Raw genomic sequence first — 26,464 nt, 5'->3', positions numbered from 1 at the left:
AACAGATGACAGTGACGGACAGCAAAGCGACATTGTTGAAGAGGAAGACAAACCAGTCTGATGAAAAGGATGCTCCACTGTCAGTGTTGTCTTGCAAGTTCGGTCTGTTTTGGCTGCCCCCTCACCGTGCTGCCCAGAGGAGCTTGCTAGGGACTGCTGGGGTCTCTGCAGCAGACACATCTCTCCTTCCCTTATCTCCCACTGCTTTCATTTGGTGTGGGTCACCTCAGCGTTGTGAAGTGCACTGGGAAGGAGCAGCCCGTGTGGGGCGAAGCTGCAGTGGTGTCTGAGGGGACAGTTGGCCGTGACACCTGGCTCTACGCAGGTCATTTACTGTGACACACTGATTGGGGGCTGGGGAGGGGTGGGGGGCTTGGTACCTGTGCACTGTGCCACTACTCAAGGTTTGTAGCCTGCTTACCCAACACGAATATGGAAGCGGGGCTTTTTAGTCACCGTTGAGGTGAGGAACCAGGCACCTTCTGGGCAGACAGGAGGTGGCAGCTACCAGAAGACAGTTGCATTGGGCCTGGGAGTCAGACTGAGGCTTGAATTCTTGTTTTGCATCACCTGTGAAGAAGTACCAGCTTTCCAAGCTCCTGAGAGATGGAGAAGGTAGTTCAGGGAGGGGTTCCAAAGAGCTACTGCAGGAGCCTTCTTTGTAGACTCTCAGTCCCCCCCCACCCCAACTATGCTTTTTCCCCTAGAGAGGTGCACCTTTCCTTATAGCCTTCATGGAGTACAGAGCAGAGCCGCGTGTAGTTATAGAAGCCTACTACACGATGGGCCTAAGGCTTCTCTTCATGTGTCCTGTGCTATAAGCAAGAGAAACATTTCCTAACAGCATCACTGGGTATGAACTGGACAGATGGTCCACTCGGCCTCATTGTCTGTGTGTTGGAAATGGGAGTATGTTTCCATCCTACTTACTAGGACATGTTTCAAAAGAAAGTAGTGGGTGATGACGTCAGCTTGAGATGCCTAGGTTCTGGGGATTTTTTTATTATTTTTTTTAAAATTTCATCTAAACGTTCTGAAGTCAGGGATCTTCTAAGGGTGCAATAAGTCTGTGCTAACCATGAAAATCTGACTTGAAATTTGCATTTTATATTTTGTGCACATCCCGCTCAAACAGGACATGATCTAAGGCTTTATGGACCTCCTAACGCTGGGGCCCAAGATTCCTGAGGAGTCTGGTTAACAGAAGTACCTGCACGGTGGGGAGGGGCTCTCTGTTCTCTCTGAGTGCAGGGACTGCAGTGAAGAAACCACTCCTGGCGTGGCCCATCCATTGGAGCCCTTGGGAATAGCTGTGAAGTGCAGTTCTCTTGCTTTGTGGTGCCTCAAGCACTGGATCCATCACTCTGGATCTTTTCATTTCACAGCGGGCTACTCAGGTTGCCATCAGTCCTGGGAGCTGGCCTTTCCTTTGAGGCCCCATGATAGAGTTTCTGAGTTTGTCTGTGGCTCAGAGGCAACTTTAAAAGAGAAGTCAGATGGGAAGTTGCTAGCTGGGAACAGGGTGAACGTTCGTGAGATCACTGGGTGCTTCCCACAGCTTCCTCTCGTGCACACACCTGGTGGCAGGAAATGTTTGAGGGTTTTTCCACTAGCATATGGGAGCTTCAAGGGCTTGGTGCCAAATGCTGTTCTGATACCCTGGCCAGTTATCATTGTCGCTTTTCTTAGCCTGTGTGCACATTTATAAAATGGCAGGTTCACATAAGAGCCCAGGCACTCAAGGGCTTTAAGGACTTGTGAAAAACTGGAGCCCACATTCCCTCTTTCCCTTAGTGAGATCCATACCCAGATCTCAAGGCATTATAGATAAAGGTGTTACATGGGAAAGTACAACTTGTGTGTTGCTCTTTAAAAAAATAATTCTTATCTGCACACATTAGTTAACTCAAGAGATCCACTTGTTAGAAGTAGGAAGAAAACCGCCTCATGGTCGTTTTAATCACATTGATTTCCCTCAAAATCCAGTAGTCATGGGAAACGGGCTCTGCACGCCTGTGGCTTTGGCATTAGCTCCATTTCTCACAATCATAGAAGGACGCGTCATCTTCACTGGGTACGGCTTTGTACACTAAGTGCCAATCGCATTTCTCACCACAGGACTGCCTACCGGCCGCTGCAAAGGAAAACCGCAGGCGGTTCAACGTGGTTGACCTTACCATTTCAAAGGGGAAATTTGGGAGGAATTTAGTTCCAAGGTTATAAATTTTTAAGACTTTGGAATAAAGAATAAAGTTACTTTTTTAAAACATATATTTCAGTGCTCTCGACTTATGCCTTACTAGTGGGTGTAAAGAACGGGGGTTCACACCAGTGCCTGTAATCCCTGCACTTGGGAAGTTGAGGCAGGATTGGGGTGATTTAATACAGCCTAGGCTACAGAATGAGACCTGGTCTAAAAACCAAGCAGCACCAGGTAGCCAGGTGACTCGACTGTAAAGGTGACTAACAAGCCTGAATTCAATCTCTGGGACCCACGTGGCTGACGAGAACCAATTCCCATAAGTTGTCCCCTGATGTCAAGCATACCGTGGACCCCTCAACTAGCTGCATACACACACGAGATAAATAAATGGGCATGTAAAAACCCCTTTGTAAAGAGTGCTGAAAAGGCGGTTTTATTTTGCCCCCATTACCACTTTGTTTTCCATGACTTGTGCACATTGAGTGCCTAAGTACAGGAAAGGGTGTAGCTCACCAAGCGTGTTTATTAACTACATGTGGGTTCAGTCTCCAGCACCTCAAAATAGAAACAAACCAAATCATTAAAAATGAGACTTTGAAGACATCAGGAAACGGACATCTGGGAGATGAAGCAAAGAAAGGAGGGTCTGGAGGGATGGCTCAGGAACGGGGCCCTGATTGCTCTTCCAGGGGACCTGGGCTTAATTTCCTCTGCCCACGGGACATCATTTGTCGATCAGTTCCAGGGACTCCAATGTCCTCTTCTGGTCTCCGGAGACCCCACAAGCACGTGCAGACCGAGACACATGCAGATAAAACCACCCAAACACATTAGGGATAATACCATTGGCCTCTGCAGTGTGTACTAATGGAGATCACTGAAGAGAAAATGGTGGAGGTGGGGAAACAAGGCAGGTTAAAAAGAACTGGAAAGGGTAAGTCTGAAGAATAGAATTGGGATCTAAGGAAATCAAGGACATCAGAAATAAAAACGGTAACCTGTGGCTGAGGGTGGGGAACAAGCCATGTTTATAAAGAAATGACTTTACATACCAAAAGTGAATGGGGGAGCTGTTAAGTAAAAATGGAGGACAAGAGAGAGGACAGGCAAGTAGAAAACATAAATGAACATGGGTGGGTGAGTGGATGGGGGGTGGAGATGTCCTCAAAACAGACAACTGGTAAACCTCGGATATATTCTGAGAACTGGGTCATAGAATAGTATGCCTGGACTAAAAGCTAAGAGGAAGAGAGAACCATACAAATGCAAGAATGTAGAGGCAAGGTTTCAGACTCACAAAACATGGAAGAGCGATGACTAAACCCATCACTTTTCCTTCCCTGGCTCCACATTAGAAAGAAAGAAATCCATGACTCAAAAAGGAAGGAAATAGGAAGATTGAACTTTGAGAAAGGTCCGGGCTGGGAACAGGAAAAGGGACTGGAGCGACCTTGAGTTTGGGGGTGGGGGTGCTGACAGGAGACTACCAGGGGAAACTCCAAAGCCAGGAACAACTACAGGAACCAAAGCAACTATTAAAACCCCCTTTTCTCCTACCCTGGCTCCAAGTTAAACCCACCTGACATAAACAGGGCCAGGACCAAGACACCACCGTCTGAGGACATTCGGAGGAAAATCTCGGGGGGGGGGCGGGTTTGGGGACGTCCCCTGTCGTCCCTCCCCTTGGCTTTTCCAGGCTGGACTCTCCAGCACTCCTCCCTCTCCAGGCTGTTGTCAAGGCCAGCATTCCGGCTCCCACCTGACCCCCAGTTCCCAGCACCCCAGCATCATGATCCCAGCAGCTTCCCTGAGCCTCGAGATGTCCCTTAGGTTTCTCCACGCCATCCCCAGTCCTTGGCTCCCATCTTTACTGGAACTCTAGGCTTCCACTTTAGATGCTGTCACATCTCACACCCCCATCCTGCCCGGCCTCGTGTTTTAGTCCCGCGTCGCATCAGCTTCGCGTTCCCCCAGCCCCGTGTCTTAGTTCTCCGCCCTCCTCCCACACCCCTCCACTCTCACGTTCCCTTAGCCCGGTGTTCCCGGCGCTTCGTGGTCCCTCGCACGTCCTCTCAGCCTCCCGCCTGCTCAGCCCAGTGTTCCCCGCACCTCGTGTCCCACCAGCCCTACGTTCCCCTCGACCCGGTGTTCTCCCGCCTCATGTCCCCTCAGCTCCGCTTCCACCAGCCCAGCGTTCCCCCGGGCTCCGAGTCCCATCAGTCCGGCGTTCCCTCGGCTTCGTGTCCCCTCTGCACCGTTTCCTCTCGGCCCGGTGTTCCCCCGGCCACGCGTTCCCCCAGTCCCACATTCCCTCGACCCCGCGTCCCTTCAGTCCGGTGTTTCCCTTCCCCCACCTCGCTTCCCCTCGGCCCAGCGTTCCCCTCCGAACGGCGTTGCCCCGGCCCCGCATCCCTTCAGTTCCCCGGGCCCCGTGTCCCCTCAGCATCACTTCTCCTCGGCTCGGCCTTTCCCTGGCCCCGCTTCCCTTCAGTCCGTGGTTCCCCCTCGCCTCCCGTCCTCTCGGCCCGGCGTTCCCCCCAGATCGGCGTTCCCCCGGGCCCCCGTTCCCCGGCCCACCCGCCACCTCCGCAGCCCAGCGTACCCCTGCGCGCTCCCCGCCCCGGCCCCGCCCCCGCCGGCCACCATGTGACGGGAAGCAGCTGATGGCCTCTGCGGGCGGCGGCGGCGGCGGCGGCGGGCGCGGCCGCGGCGGGGCGGGGGCGGGCGGCGCGGGCGCGGAATGAAGGCCCGCGGCCCTGGGGGCTGAGGCGCCCGCCGCCTGGGGCGGGCCGCGCGTCCTCATGGAGGCCGGAGGTGAGTGCGGGGCGGCGACCGGGGCGGGAGCGCAGCTTTGTTTCACTTTCGCTGACAGCAGCGTCCGCCGGCCTCCTGCCGCCGCGGGGACCGGAGAGGGCGGGCGGGCAGACGGCCGCATTCCCCAAGCCCACTGGGAGGACGCCGGGCCCTGGTCGTCTGCGGCATTGCCGGGCTCCTGGCCTCAGCGCCCACCCGGGCTCGGTAGTAGCGGCGGCCGCTGGGTGGGTGTCTGGGAACGGGGTGGGGCCCGGGAGACTTCCCCGGGGTGACACGTAGGACCCGACACCCTAGTGGGTGAGGTCCAGTCCTGGCCCTGCCCTTGTCCACAGCTGTCACCACGAAAGCTCAAAGTGAGAGCATGGGATGAACTTGCTGGCCGCCTGGAATGCGCAGAGATGCTAGGCATGGTTAGACCTGCAGCACCTCCCCCCTCCGGGGGGCTTCTCCCCGAAGGACCCTTGTCCCCGCGATCTGCTCACGGAATAGTGGTGTGGGGTTGGGGGGGCCTGATGCCAGACTCCAGGGTTCCCAAATACCCGAACTTAAAGGCAGTTTCCATAGGGGAATTTTAGGAGTCAAGGCCTAGGGCTCAGACTTGTTCCAGTGAAGTAGAAGCTTTCCCTAGGTCTGGAGGACTTGGATGCACCCGCTGGCTTGTAGTGCCGGGTGGGTTGTTTGAAAGGAGGGTATTCCCTGGAGTGGTGTCCCCTTTGCATTTAGGAAATGACATTTCTTTGTTTGCAGGAGCCAGGCTTTCAGGGAAAGGTGTCACGGCAGCTCTTCTCCGGGTTTCCGTCTAGATTGTCTAGATTAAACCTTTCAGTATCTTCCCCATAGAATTCTGTTTAAATGGCCCCTACTGTTTTCTTCTGTGACTCTTTTTATAGCTTCCGTTCTCATTTCTATTGATGCCTCAAAAGTTGTATCCCAAAGCAATCTGTGATCAGACTCCTTTTTAAATAGGAATCTGTTCCAGTGCAGGTTTTTCCTAGTGATTGACGGTTGTGTTGTAGGGGTGCTGCCAGCTCCTGTTAAAAAAGGCCGGACACTAGGCTAGAGTTTTACCCTCTTTTCAAACTTAATAATGTCTATTGTAAAAGGATTACAATAGAAAACAGTAGAACGGTGGTTATAATTAATTTATTCATTCAACCAATATTTATTGAGAATCTGGTATGTTCCGGGTATCCTCTAGGTCCTTGCTGGCCCACAGTAATATAATAGCAATATGTAATTTTAAAAAAGAAACAGTTGAAATTAAAAAGGATAACATCTGAAATATTTCAAATTGGTTCATTTATGTGATGAAACAAAAATTATAGGAATGTTTTGGAGACTGAAGAATTTTTGTGTGGGCGTTTTTTTTTAAACTGCCAGTATGTCTGCACCACGTGGTGCGTGCAATGCCTGAGGGGCCCAGAAGAGGGCGTCGGAGCCTTTGTACCAAGTTACAGATGGTTGTGAGCGCCAGGTGATTCTGGGAATGGAACAGTAAAACCGCTTATAGACTTTAATAGCTGAGCCATCGCTACCACTGAGTTTTTACAGCGTGGTGTGTACTTTATACTTTTAAAAAGCTATTCTTAGATTTACTTTTTTATATTTTACGTGTGCGAGTGTTTGGCCTGCACGTATGTCTTTGCACCTGATGCCCGCAAAAGCCAGAAGAAGGCATCAGATCCCCTGAAACAGGAGTTACAGACAATTGTAAGCTACCACTCGGGTGCTGGAAATTGAGCACAGGTCCTCTGCCAGAGTAACAAGTGCTCTTTTTTTTTTTTTTTTTTTTTTTTTTCCCCGGAGCTGGGGACTGAACCCAGGGCCTTGCGCTTGCTAGGCAAGCTCTCTACCACTGAGCTAAATCCCCAACCCGTAACAAGTGCTCTTAACGGCCGTGTCATCTCTCCAGTTCCATGTGTTATATTCTTAACAGATCTGCCACACTTCGGGTGCTCAGGAACTGCTTGTGGCTGGTGACTAGTGACAGACAGGCAAGGTGGTTTGAGGAGGAAGTAGACCCCAGATGCACGCTAACCACACATGCAACCCAGAATCCCCTAGTGTAAAGAAAGCTAAATGACAGTGCCTTAGTTGCCCTGGTGAGTTAGGAATGTCACCAAGAAGGTGACAGGGACACAAAGCCCTGCAGTTATGATGGAGCAGCCAGTCAAAACTCTCCAAGCTGACGGAGGACCTAGCAGTGCAAAGGTCCCCTGGCAGGAAGCAAGGATCACCAAGCTTGCTGCCGGCCGTGTTCCTGCCTCCATCTCTGTGAAAGGGGGTTTCCTTGTGGGGAAGAGCCTTTGATAAATCTCCTTCCATTCTGCCTGACTGTACATACCCTTGTTTAGTTGGAAAGCCTGGAAGGGTTAGGGGAATGTTGGTCAAAGCTTACAGAACTTCCTTTACCTAGGATGATGCTACAGTTAATAACAGTTATGTTCGTGAAAATCGCTGTCAGGTTTCCCAGAGAGCCCTCACTGAGAAAAGTGCTAAGGGCGTGAAGGAGTACATACGGTCATTAGCTTAACTGAGCCCTCACTCCTGGGAGTCAGCCTTCCCTGGTATCCATGTGCCACTGGGTGTCCAGAAAGTGTGCAGTGCGTAGTAATGTGAGAAGCTCCAACCCAGCCACACAGGGCCATGCAGGTACACTTCAGATGAAGCTGGATCACCCCAGTTCTGCTTGGTTTGTTTTGAAGTTCTGCACTAATTATGGTTTTGTTTTCCAGTAGCCAAGTTTAGTTTGGGCCCAGACTCCAGGAGACAGGACTGGATTCTTCTTTTAGAATCTAGATTCCTGACCTGAAATAGCAAAAGATGAAACCCCAAATCCCAGAAATAGAGTATGAATTCCAGACAGGGCTAGGGTTTAAGAACTCCTCGTGCACGCTGGCACAAGCATCTTGGTAGTCTCATGGACTCCGTTTCCTGTGAATTTAAAGAGGTATTGCATGTCCGTGTGTCACTAAGTATCTCCTGGTAGCCTGACAGCTTGCATTGGGTACAGACAGACAAGATTTGCTGCTGTGAGCAACCTCCTCGTGCTTGAGGTGGTGGTGGTGGTGGTGGTGGTGGTGGTGGTGGTGGTGGTAATGACCTCAGCAGTGAGGACTTCTAGAAAGGAATTAATGAGGAGTTGTGGAGGCACTGGATTAAGGGCCTGAGGGAACTGTCCTTTGAGCCAGACACATGAGTTGCAGTCAAGGAGAAGCCTTGCTGTGAAAGGAACAGGGGAACACTTGGTGCAAAGTGCTGAGGTTGGAAGTAACTGAGCTTAGTCAGTTAGTGAGAGAGCAGGCTCCTGGTCCCGCAGGAGCTGAGGGCAGAATCAGGGTAAGAGAGGCTATGAGCTAAGCAATAGGGAGAACTGAGAAGGAGCCAGGGCAGGGCCCGAGAGCAGGGAGAAGGTTGCCTGCTAGACCAGGCAACAGGTGGTGCTGGAGAGATTCAAGTAGTAGCCATAGAGATGGAAAGGAAGGGTTGCTGAGGCTCTCAGAGACAGACCTGCCGGAACCTGACGGTGAATGAGGTCTGGGCAGTAAGAGAAATGAAGGCTGAGCCCTTTGTTTTGTGTGCAGTGCCATCAGCGCCATCGCATCAGAAGAGTGGATGGGGTGCATGCGTGCCTATGGGAGGAAGTGAGTCAGGTGTAAATGTACCAGGATGGACACAGTTTCCCAGCCTTACCATGTTGACACTGAGGCCAGAACATGTTCATGTCCACAAAGTAATTTTCACATAGACATGTGTTTGCATACACAAGAGAATTCCAGATACAAGCACACATATATATCTCTGGCAGGAGCCATTTAAGTCTGTCTCTCTGTCTCTGTCTGTCTGTCTGATCTGTCTGTCTGTCTGTCTCTCTCACACATACCCACACACACACAGCAGTCTAGACTTAATGTATTAAAACCTGTATATCCGGGCTGGAGAGATGGCTCAGTGGTTAAGGGCACTGACTGCTCTTCCAGAGGTCCTGAGTTCAAATCCCAGCAACCACATGGTGGCTCACAACCATCTGTAATGAAATCTGATGCCCTCTTCTAGTGTCTGAAGACAGTTACAGTGTACTTATAGATAATAAATAAATAAATTAAAAAAAAAAACCTGTATATCCATGTAGAACCTCAAGCAATGAATGATTTCTTTATAAAGCCAAGATATGATGCATTAAGACACTATTTGAAGTTTTTAATTTCTAGCAATTAAATTAAGAAATTAATTTCTTATTTATTAAATAAGATGTATCTGCTGGTTCAGTGAGATTGCTCAGTGGGTGTTTAAAGCACTTGTCACAAAAACTCATGATAGAAGGAGAGAACTGACTCCTGAAAATTGTCCTCAGACCTCTTCCTGCAATGCTCTATGGTATGTTTATGCCACACACACACACACAATCATGTAACTCCTTAAAGAGATACATGTATGTGTTTTCCTATCTATTATATACGTAGCAGAAAATGTGTGTTTTATATGTGAATCATTAACCTCTGTTTCACCAAGATCATGCTAACCTTTGATCTCATGGATTATGTCACAGATTATTTCTCCACCAGTAAAATGAGTCAGTTCAAACCAGAGTAGGTTATATTAGAAGCAAGTTTATTGGGAAGCTGCTCTCTAGTGGGCGAGTTCACTGGCCCCAAGGATTGAAGCCATGGGGAGAGGAGATGGGGAAGAAAGAGAGAGAGAGAGACCCCAAATTATCTTGATTATATGGAGAGAAGCCTCTAGGGGAAGGGCAGCCCAGTCCTTGGGCTGGAAAGTTCAAAGTTGGGGGCAGGGTATGCCAGGTAAGGACTGAGAGATCTTGGGAGTACCTGGAGGCCAGGTCTGCTTTGATATGCAAAAAACGTGCACCTCAGTCCCTTGTCCTCGAGTGGGAAACAAACGTTCTATGTACCTAGAAAAGATGCCGTTCCTCTAACTGGAAAGCTCTTCCTTGTGAGGTGTATGCCAATTTCTTCGAGACCCAAATATAAGAAAATACATAAAAGCAGGTTTTGAAATATATGAAATATAGCTTGTTTAGATCACTTTCTGAAGAGCAGTGGCTGTTCTCTTAGAAGACCTGGGTTCGGTTCCTACCACCCACATGGTGACCTAAGTTGTAGAAAACCTAACTCCCTTTTCCTGACTTATGGACACTACATATGTGGTACCAGTGTACGTGCAGGTAAAACCTCACACGCATAACACAACTTTCAAAAACGACGTTATTTTCACAAAGAGTGTTAAATCTCAGAACTACTGTGGGATGTGCAGAAAAGGTTAAAACCCCTCATTCCTCAGGTTCTGACTTAAAAGTCAGCCATGGCATTTAGGGGAACTGTGGTTGGGTTGAACAAACACTGCCTACTCTTAGGCGATAGAAGGAGCCCTCGGAGGGAAGTGCAGTCATCTTGGTTCGGAAAATGCTTACGTGCAGGTCTACAAGAACATGAAATAGGGTTGGGCTTCTTTCCTTTTGACAGTAGGGAGTTGGGGTACTGCCTGTCAGTAGTCCTAGGTGTGATTCCTAAAAAATGAACAGGATGTAAATGGGGAAGGGGCTTTGACTCTGCAGGGCTAAGGACTAGTTAAAGTAGGAAGTTGCTTGCTGGAGGGCTTAGTGCTGGGGTGTAGCTGCAGACTGGGGCTCAGGCAGATGGGAGCCTTGGGATATATTTAATGTGTGTTTTCAGCTTTGGCAGGGTCCCTTGGGACACAAGAATTAGTAGTCACTTAGATGAGGATAAACCAGGGCTAAAAGGACTGGGTGAAGGAGGAAGCGGAGCCAGTAAGTCCGTTCTAAAAGGAAGTGAGGGGGATCCTGGCATGAGAAGGAAGCCTTGGGTGGAAGGCACCAGGTTCCGTTTGAGGGGCACCTTAAGAGCGTTCATTGGAGACACAGTTGCCTCTCACTTTCTTCCTGCTTAGGCATTCACAGAAAAAGGAGACTTCATTCACCAAGTCCACCACACCAAGGTTACTCTGAGTCACACAATGGGGAGGGGAGGGTTGCCACTGAGTAAGCACAGTGGAATGTAGCCTGTGGCTACTGTTACTGCCCCAGGTCATTTAACCAACAACTCCTCTCTCTCAGTCTTGGGCGGACAGCAGTTTCCCTAGTCTGGTGGTCAGGCTGGGAGAGTGTATTCTGAAGTATGATATCTCCTTTGCCAGAGGAACCCCTACTGCTGGCTGAACTCAAGCCCGGGCGCCCCCACCAGTTTGATTGGAAGTCAAGCTGTGAAACCTGGAGTGTGGCCTTTTCTCCAGATGGTTCCTGGTTCGCCTGGTCTCAAGGACACTGCGTGGTCAAGCTGGTACCCTGGCCCTTAGAGGAGCAGTTGTAAGTCCTCTTTATACCCTGGGGAGTGAAGGAGGTCTGTGGCGGGGAACTGGGTACTTTCCAGGCTGTTCCCTACTCTTTGGGAGTCTTTCCCAAGATTAGGTGGGCAAAGAAGGGCTGAACAGTTGAGGGCTTGATCATGAGAACCCAAAGTCCCCCATTCTGGACCCAGGGAACCTGGTCTGTAGAGAGCGTTGGCCTTGTACTGAATCTTTGAACAGAAGCTAGAAGTGACACCCCATACAGTTTGTCCATTTGAAGTATATAGTGCTAGCTGTGCTCTGTGACCTTGTAGTCAGTACTAGGGAGATGGAGGCAAGAGGGCCACCAGGGGAAGGATAGCCTGCCCTAGGTGTGACTCCTCCTCAAGAGAAAAACTACTGATCGTGTACGTATGGTGCAGTGTCTGCACAGAGCTGTGCACCCACTAGCAGAGTCAGTTCTACAGCACTTCACTTCCTCAGAGAGAGTTCTGTCTCCATTGTCCTCCAAGGCTCTGACCTGGCAACACTGTGTCACATGCCCCAACTGTGGGCACTTGTCCTGGGCTTTTTACTAGGATATTTCTGCATGGGACTCTTTTAACACAGCTCCAAATAGTGCCTGGCACTTGGAGAGTGTGTGTGTGTGTGTGTGTGTGTGTGTGTGTGTGTGTGTGTGTGTACTGTTCACTTCTGTTTCTGCGCATACTAGTGAGGTGCCAGACTCGATTGACAGGTTTCTTAGTGAGTATCTCTGCCCTGAATGGTTTGGACACATCCAGTAGGCGCAGGCCTCCAGGGTTAGACTCCTGAGGGAGTGGAAGTTTTGCGTGGGGTCTTCATATTTGAGACCCTTGACTCTGGTCCTCTCTTTGTTCCAGCCTGGCACTCCTGGTGTGAGGTGGAGGAGTCAGATTTGCATTTCCTTCCTGGCTACTTGTTGAGCCTTTTCCTGTGCTAATGAATCTCTGAGTCCTTCCTTCCTTCAGAGAATTCCTCCTCCCTCTGGTCTCTGGGTCTTTGCTTCGTGTTTTTTTCCCCTTGGTTTTCTAACTTAGTTTGTAGTTTCCGGTGGTGCCAGTGTTTTTCTCCTGGTTGATGTGTCTTCCTTCCGTCCTGAGGTGTTTATCTATTCAGTTGAGTCTGTATTTCGGATCTATTCAGGCTGTATGCATCTATTCATTAAATCTTCTTCATTTGGCTCTGAAGTACATGGAGCTTGTCCTGGCTGCTCCTGCATTTCTCATCGGTACTGCTCAGGTGCACTTCTGTGCTCAGGTGCACTTCTGTGCTCAGGTGCACCTCCGATGCTCAGGTGCACCTCTGTGCTCAGGTGCACCTCCGATGCTCAGGTGCACCTCCGATGCTCAGGTGCACCTCCGATGCTCAGGTGCACCTCCGATGCTCAGGTGCACCTCTGATGCTCAGGTGCACTCCGATGCTCAGGTGCACCTCCGATGCTCAGGTGCACTCTGATGCTCAGGTGCACTTCTGATGCTCACGTGCACCTCTGATGCTCAGGTGCACCTCTGTGCTCAGGTGCACCTCTAGTGCTCAGGTGCACCTCCGATGCTCAGGTGCACCTCCGATGCTCAGGTGCACCCTGATGCTCAGGTGCACTCTGATGCTCAGGTGCACTCTGATGCTCAGGTGCACCTCTGATGCTCAGGTGCACCTCTGTGCTCAGGTGCACCTCTAGTGCTCAGGTGCACCTCTGATGCTCAGGTGCACCTCTGATGCTCAGGTGCACTCTGATGCTCAGGTGCACTCTGATGCTCAGGTGCGATTCGTGGGAAGTTGTTGTCTTGACACTGGAAATGCCACCAAAAGTCCTGGTTGTCCTAGGACAACTCACACTGCTGGGGAGCAGGGTGTGAGCTATACAGTCCCCACTTGCTGGAACCCAGTTCCCAAGAATCCCTGGTGTCCAGAGTGACTGGTGGGCTGCCTCCTGTGGCTTCACCCTGAAAAGTGAGTTGGATTAGTGTTTTGTGTAGCAGGAAGGGAAGGTCAAGGTCGTTCTCTACGAATGTGGTACCTAGAGCTAGAGACTCTTTGTGTGTAGGTTTGAGATTGGGGGGCTTACTGTCGGAAGCTTCTTTGGTTGTTTTACTCTGTGCTGTTGTTTTCCTTTAGATTATTCTCCCTCTCAGTTATACCCATTGATGCAGGCAGACACAGTCTCCTTCCATAACCCAATAAACCAGGAAGGGCTGTTTACATGTTTGTCTTTTCTCTGTATCATCTACCAAAACAAAATAAGCATGATTAGTATGTTAGGTGAGAAACCACTGGTTGGAGAGATAGCACGGGTTTTGAAGAAAAATCCGGTGCAGTGCAAGTGAATGGCTTCTTTTTAAAAGCAGCAGGCGTGGCGGTGTGTCTGTCACTCCAACTGTTGGTGAGGCTGAGGCAGGGAAGTAGCCTGAGCCACCGAGCAGGAAACAGGACGCAGCTCAGCGTGACGGTGCCATGATGGCTGTCATGTGCCGTCAGGGTATGACTCGAGACAGGTGTGTACAGTAGAGAAGTGTGTATGATATGACCCATGGGACTTTCTCAGAAGCAAGTACACAGTCATTCCTGGTGTCTTGTTTTCTGTGGTCAAAGTCTGGTTGGACTGGGAGTTGTTCTGTCCTGTGCTGGACCTTGGACCAGGCCTCTGGAAGGGCTCTGTCACACAGCCATGGCTCCAGGCTGAGTAGTTCTCATCATTTATTTCTGGCTCTCCTGCTGTTTCTGCATGTCATGAGTTAATGGAATCGGTATGTTGTATTCTTGTTAGGGCTTATTGGTTCGGCTGTTGACCCAACCTAGGACCTTGCCTGTGTGGGAAGGGTACTCTGTAATGGAGCTACACCACGGACTCTGTGTGTGGCCCTCATTGTCCTGGAAGTTGTATAGACCAGGCTGGCCTCAGATCCTAGAGATCCAAGTGTTGGGATTAGAGGTGTGAGTCCCCACACCCAGCTCTTAGACATTTTTTAAATCCTATTAGCCAGACATGGTGAAGTGCGCCTTTAGTCGGAGCACACGGTAGGCAGAGGCAGAGGTCTCCATAGTGAGTTCCAAGACAGCCAGACTTACACAGTAGAGCCCTGTCTCCACCTCATTTTGTTAGAAAACGCTTGTTAGTGAGTGTCACCTCCTGTCCAGTAGTCAGCACACTACTTTCAAGAATAATGGTTTGCATAGCAGAAAAATTACATGTGTGTGCATGAGTGTGTGTGTGCGTGCCCATGTGTGCGTGTGCGTGTGCGTGTGTGTACATGCATGCGCAGACATAGAAGGCCAAGGACAACTTGCAGGTGTCTTTCCACCTTTTGGGTCCCAGCGTCAAGTTTGGGCTGTCACCTTGACAGCAAGCTCCTGAGCTGCTGAGCCATTTCATCTGCCCCAGACTTGAGAAACCTCTCTGGAGTGGTGGTTCTTCCCTCTCCTAACGCTGCCACCTTTAGTACAGTTCCTCGTGCTGTGGTGACCCCCAGCCATAAAGTTATCTTCACTGCTGCTCATAACTGTAACTTTGTAACTACCAAGAGTCATAATGTAAATATCTGTGTTTTCCAGTGGTCTTTGGCCACCCCTGTGAAAGGTGTTTGACCCCCAAGGGGATTCAGGGACAGGTTGGAAACCACTGCTAGAGCCTCTGGTTCCATTAGCACCTCTTCTGAGCGTCCACCGTACCCTCCCTCCAGTGTCTGTTTCTCCTTGGCACACACACTCAGTAGCACACTCAGGCACCCAGAGCATTTTCTGCATGCCGGCTAGGATGCTTGCTGAGAGCTCTCACATTGTGACCTGGAGAAGTAAATTGCTCTAATGCAGAGGCTTCAGTGCAGGCCTGTACCACTCCCCAAGCTTTGGTCAGTGAAGAGCCTGTTCGTGACAGTGAGACTACCACTTGTGCCGTTGTGTCTGTCCTAGTTTATGTCGGCCACAAGGACAAACTGCAAAGTTCTCAAGAGCATAACCCTTTTTTGAGCTATATATGGCTTTCCCTTTCTAGAAAGACACAATATTAATGAAACAATCCATAAATACTCCTCATCCCTTGGAGTGAAGTGGTAGAGTGCACCCGTCATTCAGCTCTAGAAGCGAGGGCTTTATTTTTAAAAAGCTAGGGGTCTAAGCTGTTCCACCCCTTCCATGGCCTGTTCCTTTTCTCAGAGTTCTCCTTATGTGGACCAGACTGGTCCCAAACTCCTGATCCTCCTGCCTGAGCCTCCCAGGTGCGAGGACTACAGGTGTGCAGGACTGCAGGCGTACAGGACTGCAGCTGTATAGGACTACAGATGTGCAGGACTACAGGTGTATAGGACTGCAGGTATGCAGGACTATAGGTGTGCAGGACTATAGGTGTATAGGACTGCAGGTGTGCAGGACTACAGGTGTGCAGGACTACAGGTGTGCAGGACTACAGGTGTGCAGGACTATACACCTACCTCTGTGGCCCCTTATTTGCTTTGTTTTGCTTTGCTTCTTTGTTTTTTTCAAGTTGGGGTTTCTCTGTAGTCCTGGCTGGCCTGGAGGTCACTCTGTAGACCAGGTTGGTATCAAACTCAGATCTGCCTGCCACTGCCTCCCAATCACTGGGATTAAAGGCGTGTGCCACTACACGTCTTTTGTGGTCTGCCTTTAAATTCTTAACCAAGATGAGAAGATGAGAAACCCCGGTCAGGCAGGTATGGATTGGTCAGGACCCATGACAGAGGCCTGATGATGAAGCAGCATCAGTCACTGAGACCAGAGGCCAGCGGGCAGTTTGATCTCGGTGTCTGCATCCGAGGATGAGGTACTTCACATCTGGATCTTGAATTAACATGGTAGAGGAGGGGCCTGAACCACTTATGGCCTCCTGAGCTCTGTGTGGCCTTGTCCTCCAGCTCACCAGTGCTGTTTTTATCTAGGACAGCAGTCTCTCTCCTGATGGCTCCCGAGGCTCTGTGGGCCAGCTCTGCCCTCACTGTCCAGCTCCTTCTTACTGTACTCTACACAGAAATGAGGGAGCCAGAGTTCCAGCAAAATCTCTGTTTTTAAAATCCCTGTTGGGGTTGGGGATTTAGCTCAGTGGTAGAGCGCTTGCCTAGGAAGCGCAAGGCCCTGGGTTCGGTCCCTAGCTCCGAAAAAAAAGAAAAAAAAATAAAATAAAATCCCTGTCAGTGGTTGGGAATGGAGTGGCATATCTATATCCTGAGCACTCGGGAGGCAGAAACAGGCAGATCTCTGAGTTCCAGCCTAGCCAGGACTCTGTGGTACCAAACAAACAAATCCTGTCATTTCTACAATGTAGGTAAACCCAGAAGACTTTATAAGGAATAACATAAGTCAGGCACAAAGACATGCGACCTTTCTGTATGAGGAAAAGACTCAGGAGCCAGGAGTACAATGCTGGCTACTGAGGGGGAGAGGGGCAAACGGCTAGATGTTGGCAGGGCGGCAGAGCCCTGGCGGCAGGGTGAGTTCTGGACTCTGATGTACATTTGGAAGGTGTTCCAGGACAGGTTTCTGATGCTCTGCAGTAGTAAGTGTGAGGGAGGCGTGTTGGAGGCATTCACCCTTCGTCTCTACATCACACATCACACCAGCATGCAGTACACTCTAAGTATGCATAGTTTTTTTCATCAACATACATTGACTTGTAAAATACGACAAGTAAAAGAATTGCTGGAGCAAAAGCACAGCGGCTGGCCTGGGTGTGTTCTGCTGACCTCCAGTGTAGGCTGGAGCATCTGTGCAGATGAGCTTGTGGCCGTTTTAAAATGTATGTGTTGTGCAGTTGACAGCAGTGGGGCTTGATGCAGCGTTTCAGGGCACGTGACTATAAAGCAGAGAGGGCATGTGCGCGGTTGCTATAGGATTTCTCATGGAGTAAATCTGAGCCTGTCTGGGGATCTGGGTGTCCTCATCTGCTTTCCTCCAATTGAGTATTCAAAAACAGTCAACAGAGCCCAGAAAAGTGAAGCTTACTGTCTGCTGGTCAGGTACATTTTGAGGAATAGTAAACTTGTGCTTTCAGGCCGAACCCTAGAGCCATCTACTTCACCTGTCCCATTGCGATCACACTGGGTGCAGTGGTGGACAGGGCCTTGTGCCTTGAGCTTCCCTCTCCTGGCCTTGTCTCCCGGGGGAATGGGAAAAGTCAGGACTGAGATGAGATTCCCAAGGGCAGTGCCCTGTGAGCTGTGCTGTGGCTGACTGCTCTTCGGATGGGTCCCGAGCTAGGTGTCCCGTGGAGGAGCCCCACCATCCCCTGCACTGTAAAGCGTGGGCTGGACCGACAAGAGAGGGTTCACTTCAGCCTCCTTTGGAGCATCTGAGCTGGAGGCGAGCTTGATGGGCAGGGGAACAGCAGAGAGAAGGGACTCAGGTTCTGTCTGTCCTGGTTCTAAACACACACTGCACTATACACTTTCTCATGGGGAGAAGTATGTCCCGTGGATTCCAAAAGGAACTGAATCAATTCCAGAGTTCATCGAATGCCAGCAGTAACTTCAAGGAATTGAGAGTCTGGCTGGTAAGGTGGTTGACGTGTTACAATTGTAGATTCATTCAGAAATGTCTGCTTTGCCCAGTATCCCTAAAGGATTCGAAGCCAAAAGCCGAAGCAGCAAGAATGATTCAAAAGGACGGGGCAGTCTGAAGGAGAAGACGCTGGACTGTGGCCAGATTGTATGGGGGTTGGCCTTCAGCCCATGGCCCTCTCCACCCAGCAGGAAACTCTGGCTCCGTCACCATCCCCAGGTGCCTGATGTCTCCTGCCTGATCCTGGCCACAGGTCTCAACGACGGACAGATCAAGATTTGGGAGGTGCAGACAGGTAGGTCTTTCTGGCTAGTGCTAGGTCCAGGGCGGTGGGCTCTTGACGTGAGTCAGGCCCCACCAACTGCCAGGTGGCTGATGAGTGGGCACCAGCCAGTGAGCCTGCCTTCACCGTACACCGACCTGTTCCCTCCAGGGCTCCTGCTGCTGAATCTTTCTGGCCACCAGGATGTTGTGAGAGATCTGAGCTTCACGCCCAATGGCAGCTTGATTTTGGTCTCTGCATCCCGGGATAAGACTCTTCGCATTTGGGACCTGAATAAGCACGGTAGGGGGAGGGGCTGAACCACTCAGTCCTGTGCTGACTGCAGCCTTCATCTCAGCAAGGCCATTTCCCGTGAGCTCCCTTCCTCCTCCGCCTCACCCAAAAGCCTCCTGAGATAGCCTCATAGCCACCCTGTGGCCTTCAAGTACTGAGCTGAAGGTGTTTTTACTATCGGAGTTCACTGCACAGCTGCCCTGCAAGGGCAGACTCTAAGACCCTCTCAGGACGCCAACCCCCAAGTGCTCATGCCTCTCACGTAAGCTGCCATTGCATTTGCACAGACCTCACATCGTCCAAAAGTGGGCTCTGGAGGGCTCGCAGTCCCTAGTGTGCTGTAAATACTCTGAGAACAGTGGCTGTATGTCCTGTAGGCATCACTGACAAGAAGACTAGATTCAGTACAGTCTTTAACATTTAAATTTACTATCATTGTCCCAGGGTATGTGTGTGTGTGTGTGGGGGGGGGTGCTATCACATGCCCCAGCCTGCACGTGGAGGCCAGAGGACAGCTCCCAGGAGTGACTTCTCTCCTCCTGTCCATCTGTGGGAAAATGATGGCCATAAACTCCTCTTCCCTCTCACCATTCAGGAGTCACACCAGAGCTGAGAGGGACTCTGCAATACACAGCTTGTACAACCCGCTGAGAGACAGTTACTCTAGGCTGAGATCCTACTTGAAAGGCACCTCTTTTTATCTCAGGAAGCCCCCTCAGGACTGCTCTCAGACCAGGGGCTCCGGGTGAAGGAGCAGGCACTAAGTATCCTCCAGGGAACACTTGTAGTGTCTAGAGAGCTTAGAAGTGGCTTCTCAGGAGACTGAGCGTGGGGTGCCGCTCAGCATCTGGAGTGCATAGGCTAGCTAGTAAGGAGACTGAGCGTGGAGTGCCGCTCAGCATGTAGAGTGCACAGGCTAGCTCATAAGGCAGCCGTGAAGCCTGTTCTAGATCACATACACCTAGGGCAGTAGCACTTCTGAGTATTCAGACTGTGCTTTCCTGTGAGCAACATGCACTGATACGCAGCCAGCCCACATACCCATGAACACAGATGGCACACATATGGCTTTTTTGTGACTGACCATAGATCCAGGCTGGCAAGGCAAGATAGCTCAGTGGTAAGTGAACCTGCTGCTAAGCCGGATGACCCGAGTACCATCCCCAGAACCCACGTGTAGAGAGAAGAAATGGCAAGGGAGTCAGTCCTAGAAGAGGTGAATTCTCCAACAGTGAGACTGGGCCGGTGCCAGTCTCAATCCATTAGGAGGGATTTCTCCTACCTTCTTAGTACTGAGAATCCTGGTCAGTGCTCTAGTACGGGTTTCCCTGGTACATGCCCCAGCCTGGAGGCCTTATCAGCACACAGCTGCTTCTGTGCTGGAGGCTGGAAGTCTTAGGACCAAGGAAGTCTTAGCCATGTACATGATGACGCGGGTGGCGGGGTGTCCATAGATGGCTCTATCACAGACACACATACATGGCTGATGACGGGGGGCGGGGTGTCCATAGATGGCTCTATCGCAGACACATATACATGGCTGATGACGGGATAGGGTGTCCATAGATGGCTCTATCACAGACACACATACATGGCTGATGACGCGGGGGGGTGGGGTGTCCATAGATGACTCTATCGCAGACACACAGGGCTCTCTAGGTCTGCTCTCTTGCATAAAGCACTACTCCCATTCTTGAGGGCTTCCTTCTCAGGACCAGTTTGATTTCCCAAAGACCCCATTCCAAATGCCATCTCTTGGAGATTGTTTGAATCCTATGAATTTTGGGGTCCCCACAGTCCATAGCAGCTTGTAGATAAACAGTTACAGAGGTGTTTAGAGTGTCCTCATCCAGACTCCTCACTCACTAAGACACCCCACCCTGTGGTTTCTATCTGATACGGGAGCTTGAAACCCAGCAGATGAATCTGGCCCTGCTAGCAAGGACCTGGACACACCACAGCTAAGCTGCCCCAGCCCCACGCCTGCTGCACTTTTAAGACAGGGTCTCTGTGTGTATTCCTGCAACTTTCTGCATAGACCAAGCTGGCCTTCAGTTTACAGATCTGCCTGTCTCTGCCTTCCAAGTGCTGTGATTGAGGGCTTACACCACTGTGCCCAGCCCCAGCTTGGCCATATTCCATGCTGGGTGTGTAGGGCTTCCTCACCGGATGGCTTAGTCTAGGTTGGCCCTGGACCTCATTGGACGGTTTCCTCCTCCCAAATGCTGAGGCCTGGGCACACCGGATGGGAAGGTTGAGGGAAGACTCAGTAAATCCCTTGCTGTCTGGGGGAGAGTGGACCAGGTGGGGGGGGTCCGACTGTGGGTGGAACAAAGTGGACTGGGGGGGTCTCTTGTTTTTAAAGTGTACTGTATTTAATGTTTTGCCTGTGTATGCACACCATTCATGTGCCTGGTGCTCAGAGGCCAGGGTGGCTGTCAGAGTCCTTGGGTTTGGAGCTGAGGATGTGTGTGAGCTGCCATGTGGCTGCTGAGAGCCACAAGAGGACAAGGTGCATTACCAGGCCCCAGGTTGTCCTGCTAACCTGACTTAGCGCGAGCCACACATCCGGTTACCACAGCCAGGCTGCCGTAGAAGCAGCACAGCTGGCTTGACAGACTGATCACTCACAGCCTCTGCTCTCCATGCCCTCCTCTTACCCAACCGCCTTCCCTCGCTTGCGTCTTCCACGTGTCCCTTGCAGTTGCTAACCCATGTCAAGAACCACAGTGTTTGTACTCGGAACACACTCCTGAGCACACGCACATTGGGTTTTGAGGTCATTTCACAAAAAATAGAATTTTATTCCTCATCTTTTCTCCTGTATATTGCAGTTTTCCTTAAGCAATACCATGTGGGGAAGTTTCTCTTCCTTCTGAACCACAGGCTGGGCGTGGGCCCCATTGCCTCTCTCATCCTCATGTAGGCCCGGCCAGCCTTGGGGTTTGGGAAGGTCCAGGCCTGAGAAGATGATGCTCGGTGCCTGACCATGCCGTCAGAGCATAGCGCAGTGGCAGACTCTACTGGGAACCAGGTTGTCTGACCTCAGAGCGCACACCTCTCATGACTGTCCTTCTGTGTGTCCCTTGAACAGCGCCCCTTAGGGAGCCGTGAGAGGCTGTCAGGCCTGGATAGGTGTGAGTGAGTACAGTGCTGGGGTCTTGAAAGGACGGTCTCTGCTGCCATCCTCACCTGCAGACTAGAGGAAGCTGCAGGGGGTGAGCGCCCTTGGCTTCTTGGCCGCTGCCTCCACAGATTGCAGGTGTTTGCTTGTCCCTTTGATTTGCAAGTGTTTGTCACAGTTCCTGTCCTGCACTAGAATGTGGGTCTTTGCCTGGCGCTGAGCCCTAGAAGGTGTTCCTGGGTCTTTCATTTCTGAGGGCTCATGGCCTTCTGTTCTTCTCTGGCAGGTAAGCAGATCCAGGTGCTGTCCGGCCATCTGCAGTGGGTTTACTGCTGCTCCATCTCCCCTGACTGCAGCATGCTGTGCTCTGCCGCTGGTGAGAAGTCGGTAAGCCTCCAGCGTGTGCGCGTGCGTGTGTGTGTGTGTGTGTGTGCGCTTGTGTGTGTGCGAGCGTGTGTGCGTGAGTGTGCACGCCTATGCATGTGTGTGTGCATGTGTGCGCACGCGTGTGTGTGTGCATGCATGTGTGTGCACTGCGTGAGGTGTGTGTGTGCGTGCGCGAGTGTGCATGCACATGCTAAGTCACAGTCCATCTGCCAGTGTGTCCCAGCAGAGGTGGCTGGCTGGCTCAGGCCCCCACACAACACTCGGGAGGCTGGAGCATGACCATGACCATGGAGAGGAGGCTTTGGAAGTGGGTGGAAGAGGTTCCTTTTCCAGAAGGTGAAGTGCAGTATTCCCAGACCTTTTTTCCCTTTGGAGTCCAGGATTTGAAAAAAAAAAACCACAGCCCACACCCAGACCTGAATTTGAATCTCTCCAGTTTGACTCCATATGATTAGAATTCCAGCCCAAACCCGACAAGAACAGTGCTGGTCTGCTGTGTTCTAAAGACATTGGAGCCTGGGGCAGTCTGGAGAGGTAGTTTCTCTTTTGCTTGTGTCACCTAACTGATCTCAGATGTGACAGTTTTGAAGGGCAGCTGGCAGAGCTCATGGAAGTGAAGCATTTCCTTTTCTTTGATTTTTGGAGACAGGGTAAGAGGTAACATAACCCAGGCTAACCCTGAACTCTTCGATCCTCCTACCTGCACCACCAGGCCCATTTATGCAGTGCTAGGATGGAGCCCAGGGCTTTGTGACGTGTTCAGCAAGCTCTCTGAGCCCCATCTCTGTGCTCCAGAGTTTTGTAAAGATAAAAAAGGAAATCTTATTTTGATGACTCTCATCATGGTGTAAAGTTAAGAGCTTGGTCAGATGTAGTCATGGCCAGATTTCCAGGGTTCTTAAGCAAGGTGTTGAAGGTCTGGGAAGGGAGCTGCTCTGCATATCTGATCCTATGCTTGGCTTCATAGAGGAAGGTGCCACTGCGGAGGTCTTCCTCACCCCTGCTGCCCCATCTCAAGCAAGGGTCAGAAAGCAGTTTGCAGTGTTGAGTAGACAGCGTTCTGTAGGCCAGCCTGGCCTGTGCTCTCTTAAAATTCATTGCAAGTCTCTAAATACTTGTTTAAACCCACATAAAGGGTCCCAGGAGGGCTGTAGAGACAGAACTCGGCTTTCCCTGGCTGAGGGCAGCATCAGGGTTTCTCTGCCTGCCACTGGGGTCTAAGCACCTTGCGTCTACCCTCACCAAACCCGTGTCTGTCCTGTTGCAGGTCTTTCTGTGGAGCATGCGATCTTACACACTAATCCGGAAACTAGAAGGCCACCAAAGCAGTGTTGTCTCCTGTGACTTCTCTCCCGATTCCGCCTTGCTCGTTACAGCTTCGTATGACACCAGTGTGATCATGTGGGACCCCTACACCGGCGAGAGGCTGAGGTCACTTCAGTAAGGACCTAGTGGGGTTGGTTATGCACACGCCTTGGGCTCTGGGAGGAACAGCTTGGCTGGCTCACTTAGTGTTCTCTCCAAGTCATAGAAAAGCAGTGACTGTCCCACCTGTTAACTGTAGCACCGTCCAGAGTGACCCTCGTCAGCTGTCACCTCCAGGATAAATCCCCGTCCTCACAAGCTTGCTCTACTCTCTCCTCCGCTTCTGTTGTTTCAGAAGCAAATGATAGTAGTTCCGTAATTACCAGATCAGCTTCGGGTCAGCTCTCCCTGCGGCAGTTGGGTGGAGCTGACCTACCTTACACACGGAAGTGTTGGGAGCCCTGATGTCTCGAGACACCAGGAGCACTTGAGGGAGTGTTTTCCAATGTGTGGTTGCTGCACATTTCACAAGGAGCACAGGCCGGGGAATCTGATGTGCTGCCTGCAGGTGAGGATTCTGGGGAGGGAAGCCAGCATTGCAGTCCTACTGTTATTTCTTTGTAGTCACACTCAGCTCGAAGCTCCCGTGGATGACAGTGATGTCCACATGAGCTCCCTGCGGTCTGTGTGCTTCTCCCCTGAAGGCCTATATCTTGCTACAGTGGCAGACGACAGGTAAGGAGGACGCATGAGCTTATTAGAGCTGGCACTTGCAAGCAGTGGTAGGCATTCCCTTGCTGCCCCCCACCTCAGCCCACATGTACACTTCTCTCCCATGCAGGCTCCTCAGGATCTGGGCTCTGGAACTGAAGGCTCCCGTTGCCTTTGCTCCTATGACCAATGGTCTCTGCTGCACATTCTTCCCACACGGTGGAGTTATTGCCACAGGGTATGTATCTGCATTGACCCGGTGGACAGCAGTGCCTCTTATGGACACCATGAAGCAAGTGTCTAGACTAGTGATGTCATTTACAGATGTCAGTAGTCAGTGTAAATGCAAGGAGAGACCTGTGTATGGTCCATGTTACCTGCATGGCCAGTTCCACAGGGAGCTTTTACACGGGAGTCTACAGCTGAGGTCACCTTCACATCACATCTGTAGTCGGTAATGGTACTGGCTGTTACTGTGTTACTCAGAACCTCCTCACGCTAGGCTCTTGTCATCAAGGGTGTTTTTATTGTTTTTGGAAAGTCTCAAAACCCACTAGTCTTGAGTTCCTGGGTTTGGGTTTCACCCGACATTAATCTTATGAAGCAGCTGGGACCACAGGCATGGGTCACATCCTGGTTCTAAGGACACCACCACACAGCAGTCATTACCCAGAGTTTGAAGTCTCTTTCGTCCAGACGCACTTCAGCTTCTGGAGTCTCCATTTCAGGTCAACCCAGAACCACCACTGTCCACTATAATGAAAACAGCTCTCTGGGGCTGCTAAGCACTAGCCTCTGTTGTTTCAGGACGAGAGATGGCCATGTCCAGTTCTGGACGGCTCCGCGAGTCCTGTCCTCACTGAAGCACTTATGCAGGAAAGCCCTCCGACGTTTCCTGACTACGTATCAAGTCCTAGCACTGCCAATCCCCAAGAAGATGAAAGACTTCCTCACGTACAGGACTTTGTAGCAGTGCCAGCCCCCATCTCCTGCAGCAGAACCAGTACAAGGGACTGGCGAGGATGGAGCCAGGCAGACCACGCTGGACCAGTGTGGACCTTCCTCCCCATGGCATGTGCAAGTAGGTCTGAGTGATCCCACTTCCGTGGTGCCAGCCTTACCTCGCCTTCGTCCGTTGTGAGCAGCCTTTGTCAGTCTAGTTGTGTTGAAGCCAAGTGCAGTTGTGGAAGTCGTGTGGGTAATAAAAGCAAGCAGGCTCCAGAGCCTCTCTGGTGGTGGCCAAGTCCACACTCCCTTAACTGGGAAGTGCCTGCCACGTAGGGTCCCTGCAGCCTATTTCCAGGCAGCAGCTGCATGGTTTGAAGTTCCCTCTGTTCTGGTGAGAGGGACTTTGATATTTGCTTCCGTACTCAGCTGCACACAAACTGGGCTGTGCTCCTCAGCAAACACTAGCCGGCTTTTATTTTCCTTTCAACAGTGGTGTGCATGTATAGAAAAGGACAAGCGAGTATATCAGATCATACAAGGTGTTCCTCAACTGCATGACGGCCAGACGGCCACTATCAGCATCATATTTATGTGTTTTCTCAGCAGATACTAAGGTACAACTGTGTTTTCTCAATTGTCTCTAAGAACCAGGGTTCCTAAGTGGCCCAGTTGTGAGCCAAGTCTTAGCCGTGTGGAGTCAGTGTTGACATCACTGGCTTGTGCTGTCACGTGCGTTGTCTCTGCTGCTTGACCTCACGGGATTTACCCTCCAACTCCAACTGCCCAGAACAGACAGCCCCTTCCAAGCACCGTTCTTTGGCAGCGGTAGCAGCTACCTATTCAACACGCCTCACACAAAATCTGCCTTAGGAAAGTTAATATATTTTAAATTATTTTAAAAGAAACAGCATCCTACTCTTGGGCCTTTCTTAATTGATGCTTTATGGAGGCAGTGCTAACATTGCAGTGTGCACAGGATCCCCTCTGTTATTTGAAGAAGTACATTGCAAATGAGGCTTTCATTGAAGGGAGAAAAGAGAAAAAGAAAAAGGAAAAAAAAAAATCCTGTCTCTGTCCTTTTTTTTCCTATTACGAAAGAAGCAAAGACGTCTTTTAGACCAAGCCCAGGAGAGGGCACCAGTGGGTGGCTCTGCGCCGCTATGCAGCTGAGATGCCGCCTCCAGCACTGGCCACAGGGCCACAACTTCAGACTCAGCTTGGAACTTGGGGAGCAAACGCCCCATGGACAAGAAAACCGATGTCTCCCTTTGACAGCACATGCTGAAACATCTCCCCCTGAGATGCAGCACATTGCACTGGGTGCCTTCAGTCCCTCATCTAGCCCAAGGGAAGTCTGGTCCCAAGGTAACAGAAACACAGGCAGACAGGCCAGTGCGGATTAGAACACAGAACACTTTATTCTCACTGGGGAGTACTTGCTGTGAATACAGGGAAGTTTGCCCCATCCCTTCCCAACAAGGCAGGCACGCAGTCTGAAGGCCAACTGTGTTGGAATTTCTTTCCTATTTTCACAATAGAATTTGGAATCTGCTGGTAAGCAGGGTCT

The 26,464-nt window shown here is 50.9% G+C and overlaps 2 protein-coding genes across 5 annotated transcripts in view; both read left to right on the top strand.

The window, feature by feature from the left end:
* The window catches only part of Vsig10 (V-set and immunoglobulin domain containing 10), a 37,941-nt gene extending 35,670 nt beyond the window's left edge, over positions 1 to 2,271 (top strand). The window contains exon 9 of one of the 2 annotated variants that reach the window (XM_006249437.5): positions 6 to 2,271. In XM_006249437.5, coding sequence (XP_006249499.1) covers positions 6 to 61 — 56 coding nt within the window. In that variant the 3' untranslated portion in view covers positions 62 to 2,271. The remainder of the gene's footprint in view (positions 1 to 5) is intronic. The other variant, NM_001271336.1, reaches the window with a different exon arrangement.
* Positions 2,272 to 4,968: 2,697 nt separating this feature from the next.
* On the top strand, positions 4,969 to 25,960 carry Wsb2 (WD repeat and SOCS box-containing 2). 3 transcript variants are annotated; one of them, NM_001007616.3, is made up of 9 exons: positions 4,969 to 5,017; positions 11,192 to 11,360; positions 17,917 to 18,161; positions 18,300 to 18,431; positions 21,833 to 21,933; positions 23,201 to 23,373; positions 23,863 to 23,973; positions 24,080 to 24,187; positions 24,757 to 25,960. In NM_001007616.3, exons 1-9 carry the CDS (start codon positions 5,005 to 5,007, stop codon positions 24,917 to 24,919), a joined length of 1,215 nt encoding a protein of 404 aa, NP_001007617.1. In that variant the 5' UTR covers positions 4,969 to 5,004; the 3' UTR covers positions 24,920 to 25,960. The 3 variants fall into 3 exon arrangements, with proteins under 3 accessions (NP_001007617.1, NP_001402683.1, XP_063127281.1); NM_001415754.1 differs by having other exon boundaries at positions 4,969 to 5,241; XM_063271211.1 differs by lacking the exon at positions 4,969 to 5,017 and having other exon boundaries at positions 11,158 to 11,360; positions 24,757 to 25,805.
* The last annotated feature ends 504 nt before the right edge of the window (positions 25,961 to 26,464 follow it).

The sequence above is a fragment of the Rattus norvegicus genome, chromosome 12 (genome assembly GCF_036323735.1).
Source record: "Rattus norvegicus strain BN/NHsdMcwi chromosome 12, GRCr8, whole genome shotgun sequence".
Classification (NCBI taxonomy): Eukaryota; Metazoa; Chordata; class Mammalia; order Rodentia; family Muridae; genus Rattus; species Rattus norvegicus.
Note: the sequence above shows the minus strand (reverse complement) of the source record. Positions and strands in the feature narration are given on the sequence as shown.

Excerpts from the sequence above, each read along its gene's own strand:
- Wsb2 (XM_063271211.1), top strand. The coding sequence starts at position 11,173 with ATGATATCTCCTTTGCCAGAGGAACCCCTACTGCTGGCTGAACTCAAG. Across the intron at positions 18,162-18,299 it reads GATTTGGGAGGTGCAGACAG|GGCTCCTGCTGCTGAATCTT; the intron begins GTAGGTCTTTCT and ends TGTTCCCTCCAG. Across the intron at positions 18,432-21,832 it reads TTGGGACCTGAATAAGCACG|GTAAGCAGATCCAGGTGCTG; the intron begins GTAGGGGGAGGG and ends CTTCTCTGGCAG.